The sequence below is a fragment of the Rhipicephalus microplus genome, chromosome 1 (assembly GCF_043290135.1).
Source record: "Rhipicephalus microplus isolate Deutch F79 chromosome 1, USDA_Rmic, whole genome shotgun sequence".
In the NCBI taxonomy this organism is placed as follows: domain Eukaryota; kingdom Metazoa; phylum Arthropoda; class Arachnida; order Ixodida; family Ixodidae; genus Rhipicephalus; species Rhipicephalus microplus.
This window is the reverse complement of record NC_134700.1, coordinates 295,262,509-295,274,623: the sequence shown is the minus strand read 5'-3', so window position 1 is coordinate 295,274,623 and position 12,115 is coordinate 295,262,509. Positions and strand designations below refer to the sequence as shown.

Sequence of the window (12,115 nt, the reverse complement as noted above, 5' to 3'; positions counted from 1 at the left end):
GTCTCCTATGCACTGCGGACCGGACTGCGGCGACCATTTCGAATTATCCGAAATTTCGAATTAATGAGGTGTGAATTAACGAGCTTTCACTGTATTTGCTGTGCCACAGTATTTGTTTATTTGTTGGCAGCAATGGCACATGTCAGGGGATGCGAATTTGTACTTGCTGGTTAATGCACATTACCATTTGGTACGCCTGTATTGTATTGCCACTTGGTACGCCTGCTTGGCAGGCATGTCTTACCAAGGTTTCACCGTAACATTTACAAATGTACACTAAGCTCTGAAGCCAAGAAAATCACCATCAGAAATGCATTTTCACACTTAATGTTGAATTGAACTACCATGCCAGCTGTACGTGAACAATATCCCAGTGAAATACTTTCAACGAGCGCACACTGACATGTAGTGCAAAACTAAAATGAAGATTTGAGTAGTATTTAGTGACATGAGAGTAACGACCTGCGTACAATGAGACGCGGGGCCTTTTTTTCTGCATGTGCGAGCTATCACTTTAAAAATAGTACTGTGAAGTATGCCACTCACTTCTGTTGCATAGAAAAGTTTAAGAAAGAGAAGTGAAAGTTATCCTGCGTGCTACTCTATCACTTGTGGATAAATTAGCCTGTTAGATCCTTAGTTTGGCTTCGTAGAAAATATGGTGGAGATAAAGCTTGTACAACTCTGCACAATACAAAACATTAACCTGAGAAATGTAAAATCATTGCTAATTCCTTGCAACCTTACCTTACCTCTATCAAAATATCTGACCAATATATTTACAAATAATGTGAAATGCAAGAATAAAGTGCTGAAAAATGGGGTCTATGTTGTCTACGTAACAATTATCTTGTTATACCTTGTACTCATAATGGCACCACATTGAGCCAATCTCAAGGCAGCGTTACATTATTTGTGTGTGGAGAAGTTATCTTGAATCGTAAAACAGCACAGTAAAAACAAAGATGAAGCAGGTCAACGTACCACCCAAAGTTCCACAAGTTTTCCTTTTTTTTACCATACTGTTTCCCGATTCAAAATGTTCAATCAACCAGCCAAGAAGTTCATCTTATCGGAGAATCAGTCAACTTTTAACAGTTCATCAGAGTAAAAGACACAGGAGAAAGATGAGATGACCTACCCAAACAGTTCGTAGATGACGAGCAGTCCTTCTTCATCACCCGTGATAAGATAATCATCACATATGATCATATCTGAAATGGCCCTTGCCACCTCTTTCCTCAGGAGATACTTTCCATTGATCGTGTATAGATGGAGCACGTAACCAGATTTCTGAAAGAACAGGTGAAAAATGCAAATGTCGTAACATCAAGAACATAGTATTGTATGACGTATGTAGACATACAATGGAACCCGGATTATACAACTTTTAGGGGACCACGCAAAATTGTCGTACAACCCAGACGTCGTATAATTGAAAAACTAAAATTATAGACCGCGACACTCAGCCTTGCCCGAAAAGCGGGTACAGACGGCCTGAATGAGCCTACAGCACGACTTTCTGCCTCTGCAATGAGGGTAGATTAAATTATTGTTGCCAGTGGTAGTTAACGGCAGCAATAATTAGTTGAAGGAGGTCCAAGTGAATCTTTATTCTCAGCCTTAAAAACAATCAAATCAAATGCGCATCTTTCTAACGATAAATGAAGTCCGAAAATTGCTTGAGCGTGAAAATGAAACCGAAATCGTGTTGCCGTAAGCCTCCCATCAAAAGAGTCAGACGTAGTGTCATCGCTATCACATAATGGCGACGGACAACGAGTTTATGTGCGATGTGTTAGTGCGCGACTGAGCTGTCTACGTTGTAATTTGCTGCCTCGTGAAGTGCAAATACATATGCGCGACTGAGCTGTCTACGTTGTAATTTGCTGCCTCGTGAAGTGCAAATACATATAGTGGTGTCCTGCTGTTGTTATGAATGTTTATGTCAAGTGCACGGTGAAAGCGGTGAAAGCATGGTGAAATTTTGCACGGTGAAAGCAGCTGCGTCGTGCCCTTATGCGTGCACAAATCAGTTACTGTGAATGTGACAAAGGCCGGAGACCAGCCCCAGCCGATGTCATCCAGGAAATGTTTCCATGGACCGAAAATGTGAACATATGAGTTTTTTGGTCAGCTGAACCTACTCTATATGGATGGAGCTTGACCTAGTAACGACCCCAGATACGTATGCACGCAATTGAGCCGTATGTAGAAGTGCATGAACTTTCGGGAGAATAAATTTTACATTCGACGAAGATGATTCTATTTTCCTGTAGTCCTTGTAAGGGTACACAAGTTCATGCCTTGCACTCGTGAATATTTGGTCGACATGTGATTCGAGTAAAGGTGTTTTTTTCTTTCCGACGGAATTTGAAAGTCGCCATAATATGCGGGGTCAGCGTAAAAATGTGTCGTATAACCAAGGTTCTTAATACATTGCTTCTGTGGAGATTTTGCCGGGACTTAACTGATTCGTCGTAAAATGCAGGTCGTCGCGAAACCGGGAGATGTATAATTGAAGTTCATTGTATTACTAGCAGCAAAAGGTGTCTTCTAAGCAGTAAAACAAGTAAATACATTGTAAAAGAGCTTGTTGTTGGGCTAGTTGGTAGAACATTTATTTCAGCACAAACACACGACACATTCGCGCACACACACACACACCCAGGCATCAAACACACACAGCGCTCACTTCTAACTGATTTATTCATAGCACGAAAGCTTTAATATTGTTACGGTATCGTAGCAATATCGTAGTATCCTCAGTATCGTAGCAATATATACATGGGGCACATGTGTGCATTAACATCATAGAAGGCCAACACCATACACTATCAAGACATGCAGTTTACCCTCTCAAAGTCTACAACCAATAAACTGAGATTGACTTGAAAACAAAGATAGTAAAGAGGCATTTACACTATGATCCTTATTTTTTTCAATGAAAAAGGCCTCTAACACTTGTTGTGTAGTTTTTCTTGCGCTTCTGCTTAGAATCTTTGTCTCAGAGAATTGTGCGTCACAACCACACAAAGTGACATGCGCGACCAGATGTGCATGCTTGTATCTGGCTTTGTTAATTTTTGGGTGTGTTCCCTTAACCGGTCATTAATATATATTTCGGTTCGACCGATGTTCACCTTGCTGCAGTATAGGGGTACACGAACCCCATGGAACATTTAACAAAGTGCCTCTCATGCTTCTTCTCGCAGCCGTGTTTGTTGCTATCGCAAATACATTGGCACAATTTCCCGATTTTCTCGGGTGCCGAAAACACTATCGGTACACCGTGCCTGCCCACAACTTTCTTGAAATTGTGCAGGAGCTTATGGATATATGGACCCAACTTGTGGCCTAATCCTTGAGGGCTGGGTAGCAGTCATCGCTTCCTGTGTTCCACCATCGAACCAGTTTATAACGAACTCAAAAGTGGCAGCATAAATGATGGTTATATTAGTAGTTTGTTGTATACAAACCTGCCCATAAAAATGTTCCCTTAGTGGCCAAACCTTTTTTTCCCGTGCATTTTTATTTATCAGTGCAAACAACTCTTCTGCTGACAAGTTAGGCTTTTTCGCGTGTTTCGCGTGAGCAAACGACGTCTGTTTGCTCACGGGTGAATTCAACCTTGTTCACGATAAACTCACGCTCTTCCACTGTGGTTCTACTGAAGTGCGGTACCGCCACGTCGAACTAAACATCCCTGGCTAGTTGCGTGCGGCACGTTGCTTACTCGGCTCTCATTGTCGCATGCCAGTTCGCTTGGAGTCTAACGTATGCGTGCGTCCGTGCTTTCATCACGCATGCTTCACTCGGGATTGTGCTCAGGTGCGGCGTTCTTTAACACAAAGAAGAATTTTGCAAGCAATGCGCGCAAGCGGCCTCACACGACGCGGTGGCGAACTTGCGAAAGGCAGCATGATGCGCTTGTACCGCCGTCACTTCGCCGAGCAGCTATCTGCAGGTGACTGTCATAAGGTTGGCGGCGATGAGTCAATGTCATGTTCATCGCCACCGGCCACCCCCCACTACTCTTTTCTGATGCATATCCGTTCAGGCACTGCTGCAACCGCGCAGAAGTCGTTATCACTAATTGACTGGTCTCTGCTGTTACCGAAAGGTGGAAAATCTTTTGCGGCTCATTGTGGTGTCGGAGAGTTGAGCGTCACAGTGAACTTATATGCGACAAAAGTTATCGCTTCTCGCATTTATGTCTTCTTGCATTCGAAGGCATTGTTATTAATCGTCACTGGTCGTAGATGCCAAGAGTGGCATGAGAAAATTTTGCCGTGCGAAAGCGCTAGTCTTTATGCTGTCTTTTATTTCTTTTCGATTTTTTTTCCTCACCTCTGTTCTGCCAGTGAAGAAACATCTAAAAGTGAGCGTCCTCACTCACAACGTCCAAAATCTACGTGCGGTGCTCGCCATGGTCTACGATATCATCGTCGCATGTAAACTGGAGCGGAGCACACGCGAGTGCACACCTATATGCTTTAGAATGACTTAACATTTTTTTCTCGCTTCGTGTGCACCATATTTTACCACAATCGTGTCCAAAGTGTTCGTTGTAAAAGTAGAGGGCTTTGAAAAATTTTCTCTATCTGTGGACTGAGTTTCAAAGGGTAGAGTAGGAAAATCGTAAGTGCACCGGAATACGCGTTTGTCATAGCCCATAGATTGTTATATATCGGGAATCATTATAAGATGGTTGCACAATATGTGAAGACAGCTGCAAACAACCAATTTATATGAAAAAATATCCTGAAATTCAGTACCAAAAAATCAGCTCCACTATGCTAGATTACTAAGAAAAGTGCCTATGCAATGCTACTGTTCACAACTGATCCTCCAAATCCTCAATGTAAACATAACAGCCATACTTAGTACTATTAAAATAGAAAATTTTAAATATGAGAGTTCATTTATGAAAAATGTACTTTTAAATAACTTGGTGTCAGAATAAAATTTGGGGAATCGAAACTTATAAAAGCAAGGGAAAGCTACATTTCATGGTTCCAAATGCACTTAAATGCACGGTCAGGAATCCTTCACAACCTATCACCACATAGAGCATTACATATTTGTTAAGTAGGGGATAGTATTTACTGCAAAGGTAACCAGCGCTTTCAATTGACAAGACACCCTTACAAAAGCCTTTAAACAACCAGTCACTGTCTGTAGTAAAAATTTTGACTGCAGATTTCTTACCACACCAAACAACAGTATTTGATTGAGGGCCGTCTTAGGAGCCTTCACCTTGTTTGCATGTGTGCAAATGCATAATAGAGTACTTGTTCAGTACTTTCAGTTAAGATATCAACACAGCAGCTCCCACTCTATTTTAGGTCTTAGGGCACATAAAGAGACAAATGACTTTTCTCACATTGGTACAATACTAGTTCAAAATACAATTGGTAATAAGTGAGATAGCACAATAAAGGAAAATGCGGGTGGCAATGCCATTTTGAAATTACTGCCCCGCACACTGTGACATCATTGATGTTTACGACATTTGCTAGGTCCAATGTAGTTAATAATCAAAAAAGACCACGTACACTGTCCTCTGAGAGGGACATAAAATACTAGGCTTGTGCGAATAGTGAATTGTAGGTCAAAATGAATACGAAGCAAATAATGATTTTGGTTTAATAACTTCAAATCAAATTTGAATTGTATGTATGACATATAAAAATGGGAATACTTATCATGACCTAACTAACCTGCACAATATTTTTTAACTGAAATAGGGGCTATATGCAAATGTCTCTTTTTTTTTCCTTCGAAGGAAGTCGAAACAACCCTGAGTAGTAGCGGGATATGAGTTTCAATAGGATGAGAGTGATAGCCTGTAAGATACATAACATTTTAAAATTTATTTATAAATTTATTATACTTAGAGCGTACAAGCAAAGAAGCTTTTGAGCTTAATAAAATGATGAATGGACTTGACAGTAACATGTTCATTTAAAGGGGCCCTGCAACACTTTATGAAGTAGCCATGGAACTAGTAAAGATGCTTGTTGCCTCACAAGTTTACCGACGCAAAATTTTTAGAGTCAATCCAGTACGAATGGTGTTCTAAAAATTTTTCGCAAGCTGCAATTGCATTCTCTCTTCTCGTTCTAACGAAAGAGCGGGAAGCTAAGTAATGAGGGATGTCACAAAGTAAGAAAAAAAAATCACAGCATATCCATGGAGTGATTCTTGATGAGTGGGGCGAAGCATCCGTTCGTCCATCCGTCTGTCTGTCTGTCCGCCCATCCACACCTGCTGAGTGAGTCATCGAACTGGGCGGTCACAAACCATGACGAGCTAGGAGGGACAAGCCCAAGGCTTAAGGAGCTTCGCCCCTACCACACCATGCACGCCTCGTGACCTTGAGCACTTTTTTTCTCTCTTTTATTTTTTTTATTCCAATACGCGGCCTTTCAGTGCTATCGCACACGTACTCGTGGACAAGCGGCGGCCTCTCGCGGCAGCCCCGGTTATGATGAGCACACCAAGCTCAAATCAGCCAATGGCTGTGACAAGTGATTTTTGAACTTGGTGTCATTTGCCAAGAGAAGAGCAATTTTTAGCTCTGAAAATTTATTGTGAATTGCAGGCCACGTGCTGCACTGTAATATTTGCCTCGTGTGTTCTCGGTAGCCTCGACTACCTAACAGCAGCGTTTTCTGACTATGCTCAATAAATGTTGCAGGGCCCCTTTAAATTTTGAAGGGGGGCTTCGCGGCAGAACGATTTTTCCTTGAATAGTCGCTTTCAAAGCTTATCACCCCTGCACTGCAGTGAAACCACCTTTACAGGCAGTTACATTCGGATTAAGAATTTATTAGTTCATTACGAATACTTCATAATTTTCGATATTGAAATTCAAATCGAAGCGAATTCAAACACTCAACTATTTGTTCGAATATTCGAAGCATTTGAATATTCGCACAAGCCTACAAGATACCAACTTTTAAGAAATGTTGTTTTGCCAATGTTGCAAAGCTATCAAAAATACAAATTGAAATCTGTGACGCCACACGTGAAGACTTGGACTTGGAATAGAAAATTCAGCGACTTGCAGTGGATTCACAAAAGGGACAAGACAGGCGCTGCGTGTGCACTTCTGTTCCTTCTGTGAGCACTGTGAACTTTTAAGATGAGATTTGGCCTTGACTCTCTCCTCTCTGAATAAACATATCATGGTGAAATTAACGACATTGGTGTTTCCAGAGTACAAATTGCCAATCTAAACTGCTTTTTTGTTCACTTCACTCTTTCTTTAAGGAAGACGAGCCTAGAAAACCCTTGCTGTGAAAACTTTACGCATAAGCACTGACCAAGAGTGCCTGAGGATCCGGGCAGCTGTGAACACAGATGAAGCCCAGGTGTGAAACAGACAGCAGTGTCACCTGCTCGGGCATGTCACCAGGAAGCCGGAGAGTGTGCAAGAAGTGGCCCTCACGCACACTGTGAACATTCACAGTTCCATCCTACAAGGATTGCAACAACACATTTAATGGTTACAAGGAAACCTAAATGCCATTGTCAAGCAGGCATACATTATAAGCAAGAGAGCCCGAAGCACTTCTTGATCTGGCAAAGTACAGTGCGAGAGTTATACATCTCAAACCAAAACATTCATTTGTGCCTACCACAGCCTGAATGTCCCGAAAGTGTCATGCGCCCCTTAGCAGGACAGCACAACAGATTACCTGTGGCAACAGAATAAAAAGGTGGGCTAGCTGGTAGTTCATAATCATTCAGCCAACTGGGACTGCAGGGGAACACACACAAGAGCACTCGCGCTGTGTTTTCGTCTTTGCTTCTTGTGTGTGTTCCCCCACACTCCCAGTTTGCTGAACAATTCAGACTACCTGTGGCTTGTGCATGCTATTCTGCATAGGCACAAATAAGAATAATGTATCACCTAAAGCATTCACTGATTCCTACCACACTTACACATTCACTAGATTACCTTACAATCATGACGTTTTCAGTTATACTTATCTTTTAAGTTGCCCTCCCATCATGATTGCAGTCATGTACCGAGACAACTTTCTCAAGTTCTCTAAACAGAATAGCTCTAGAAGCACAAGCAAGGCAATGGTAATGAATTTAACACCTACTTAGGTAATCTGAGCTGCACTAAAGCTGTGTCACACAGATGAGAGATGGTACTTGTTTACTTCTTCATTCACTTCTTGGGTGATTGGCAATGTACACAACGCACCAAAGTAGCACCCCGGCATTGACGGGTACACTTGCTGGAGCTCCTAACAATATATGACCATCTCAGGGGAAGAAGTGAACCTTAGTGTTTTGGAGCCGCTCAGGGAGAAGGAATAATGCTGTTTGGAGCAGCTTGGGTGCAGTAAAAGAGCAGTTTTGGAGCAGGTTCAGAGCACCAGAAGGTGAGTTTGGAGCAACGTGAGTTAGTTCTGGAGCAGCTTTATAGGGTCACACATCATCGTCAATCAAAATCAAAACTATTTCTGATAAAAAAAATTCCAATGATTGTAACTTTTTACTAAACATTCAGTACTTGTGAACTTACCAGACTTACCACTTACAAATGAGTGTGCATGCGTGTGTGCGATACAAAACATGCAGATTTAACACTCAGGCTGCAACAAAATGAAAGATATATCCAGGGTGGTAAAATCATGGAACTATTTCTTTAGGTGAACGCATCAACTGCAAACAGTCCCGCTAGCCTCCGCAGCGTTGCACCTGATGTGTGAAACGGAGAATAGATAATTGCGGTGCACTCCAGTTGATGGAAGTTTGTTATCTCCACGCTAATTAAACTTACTGCTCTGCTCATTTGTGCTCATTCTGGAGCGAAATGGGAACGAGAAATTCACATAGCAAATCTGTGAGCACGGTACAGTGAGCCGCCCAGCAGTGAAAGCGCGAGTTGCACAGGCGCCGCCATAGATCTAATACAGTACGAGCTCGTTAATTTGAACTCAGTTAATCTGAACTTACGGTTCATTCAAACCAACGCCCTGGTCCTGGCACAGTCCTGCGTATTTCTATGGAGAAAACTCCCTATAATTCGAATGAGTCTGTATCCACAACCGTAAATTCAAACTGGGAGCACCTGGTTTTCATTGCTCCTCGCAGGCCCATATAGAGTGATCACAATGTGTTACAGCACATCAAACAAAATATGCTTGAAATTCAAAACAGCGAAACAGCATGTCTTCTCAGCACGTCAAAATTGGACGCTGTGCTGGAGCTGTTGGGCAAGCTACAAATCTTCATGGAGCTGCGAATGATGAAATGCAAGCATATGCAAGTTACCAACTACTTTTAATCTTACTTGCCTTGACTCTGCCATGCAAGTAAACATGTTTTGGAGCACAAATATATTTGAACATTAAGGCTCACCACTCACATGATTGCATGCCAGTTTTCGCTGGTATGACTGACTGATCAAATCATTGCGTTTGCTGTTACAGCTCAATGAACATAATTTACGAACTTAGCTGCCATAAATGTGTAGTATCACCTAGTTCGCAATAACGAGCTTAGAGGTGGATTTTTTTGGTTCTGTCCACGCAGTATGGCACAATGTTTGTTCTCTCTAGCGCCCGCTCGCTAATTACAACTCTGCTCAATTCAAACAATTTTATAGTTCCTGTTGAGTTCATATTAATGAGATTTTACTGTATAGCACACTCTAGAGGGAGAGCTGGGCCGGAAAAGCTATAGCCACCAAAGCGCTGATATCTTGCAACGTTGTCATTGTTGCCATTACAAATACTTTAAACCACTGCTAAACAGAGCAGTGTAAACCACTCGAACTCTTGCAATATAAATTATAAACAAGTGTGTTCACGAATTATAAATGAATAGCAATTGTGTGATCTTTATATAAACTACTTTTAGGGAAGACACTATGCCATTTAGCATAGAATTTGTTGTGCGATGAAAAAATCGTTTCAAGGTTTTGTTACTAGATGGCACCACCATCCGCATACCATATCAATATTTGAAAATGAAGGCTCTTGAGCTGCTGGTGAATGGGTGAATTGTAGTGTCTCATCATGCACGTTTTTTGTTTCTATGAGCCAGCAAGTCGACTTTCTGTGACAGCCTAACTGCAATAAAAAAGAGAACCACGAAACATAAAAATGCCAGGGGGTGATTGCAGCATGCACTGGCAAGTGCGAGAGAGACTACCCGAAAGCTGAGTATCATTCCATCATGACAGCTTTCGTGCGGTTATAGGTTTTATAGCATGGGCCTTACGGGGAGCTTTTCCTCTAGAGTAGCATATTAACTCTATGGGCGCCACGCTACACGCAACCAGAGGATGATCCGAGTCTAGATGACCACTCTGTGTTTCAATGAAACCGTCAGTTCTTGCTTAGTATGAAATTGGGGTAGAGAAGCACACACATGCATTGCAGAAAGCCGATAGTGTCCGTTCTGTCGCTATTTCAATCACTGCGTATTTGGGACTCTGTGATAGCTTTGAAATGCTCCTTGGCGTCGCCACTGCACACTATAAAAAAATCATGTGAGAGTGCCAGCCCAGTATCTTTTCCGCACTCTGGCAAAAATGAAGAAAAGACTTTCTCGTGGGTACTTTGGGCAACATCTGCTGTGGTACTGGATATATTTTATTTGTGCGATGAACATTTGTAGTACTTGTAAACGACTGCCATTTAGTGCACGACTGTACCGTAGTCTCACCTGGTACAAATTATTGAGGTTTCATTGTATTAACAGATAATTAACAGTCACTCATATAGGCGCCACCCCTTTTCAGGAGGAAACCAGGGTGATAACAGCAATGAGATGAGCACTAGCAAGGCCCATGAATGAACCAAATTACAATGTGATTGCCTACGCTGGTATAGATACAGCCGCATCCTTCGTGTAGCCAACGCTCAGTGTTGCTCGGTGGACGATAATCATTGCCTAGACTTGGTGATTTCCACTTCCAATCAACAATTATTGCCGTTTATGCGCAGCCTGGCGCTGTCGGTGCAGCACTCTCATCCCTGCTATCTGGAGTTATTCAATGTAACTTAACAAATGCAAACATGCAAAATAAAGTAATGATGTATTGTGATTGTAATACCCACAGTCTTGTGTAGGCTCAGCCACAAAGCAGCATCACCCCATAGCAAGGAAATAAAAGAAGACGACAAAGAAAATGGGAGTCCATTTCACTAAACTTGAAAAGTTGAAATTGATGCCTAACACCGTTGTTTGCCAACTTACTTTTGATCCAGAGAGAGCCATATCAAGTTCAGTGATTACCGCCACGCAAGTAACTTCGCTGTCATGTCCACACAGAATCTGAAATGGCTTGTTCGGAAGAAAACTCCCAGATCCCTGCACAAAGAAAATGAGAACATTCCATTACTTGAACACAGCACAATGAACTCGACATAACCAGAGTGGCTCGTGTGAATATGAGCTGTGGGGTATGCACAAAAGCAATCCGGCAACAGCCACCACAGAGAACAAGGATGCTAAGGGCACAGATACTCGAAGCAGCCACCATCTCTGAAACTTGCTACCTGAGCTGGACCTGCTACCTGATTCCAGTGATCATGAAAAGAGGCTTTCACATCCCCTATGGGCGATGCGCCGACATCCATCCCCGTCATTTTGCAACAGCCCCACGTGCCTTCAACTTTCCACGGTTACGCCGTAAATGACTCGGAAGAATGGCTGGACCAATTCAAGCGGGTGGCTACCATCAACAGGTGGGATGAAGAAATAAAGTTGCAATACGTTTACTTTTCTTTGAACGGGGCCACAAAAACGTGGTACAGAAAGCAGTGGGACCACATTAAGCACTTGGGAATATCTGAGGAATGAGGTTCTTAGGACTTTCACCAGCATCATGCATAAAGAAAGGGCTCAGCTTCTCCTTGAGTCAAGGACCCATGAACCCAATGAAACTGTAAACATGTATGCCAAAGAAACGACAAGTCTATTTCGGCGAGCACATCAAAAGATGACAGAAGACAAAAAGGTCGGGTACTTAATGCGGGGAGTGAAAGAGTCGCTTTTCGCAAAGCTTAGTACGAAATCACCCAAAACAGTTGCTCAATTCGCCCAAGAAGCCCACACATCACTGAAAGAATTTCAGACA

The 12,115-nt window shown here is 42.3% G+C and overlaps 1 protein-coding gene across 4 annotated transcripts in view; it reads right to left on the bottom strand.

The window, feature by feature from the left end:
- The window catches only part of LOC119165896 (neurobeachin-like protein 1), a 202,742-nt gene that overhangs the window by 18,809 nt on the left and 171,818 nt on the right, over positions 1-12,115 (bottom strand). For 3 of the 4 annotated variants that reach the window (XM_075865221.1, XM_075865222.1, XM_075865223.1), the window contains 3 exons: positions 11,233-11,346; positions 7,332-7,484; positions 1,142-1,293 (listed from right to left, as the gene is read on the bottom strand). In XM_075865221.1, the coding sequence (XP_075721336.1) occupies positions 1,142-1,293; positions 7,332-7,484; positions 11,233-11,346 (419 nt within the window). The remainder of the gene's footprint in view (positions 1-1,141; positions 1,294-7,331; positions 7,485-11,232; positions 11,347-12,115) is intronic. The other variant, XM_075865224.1, reaches the window with a different exon arrangement.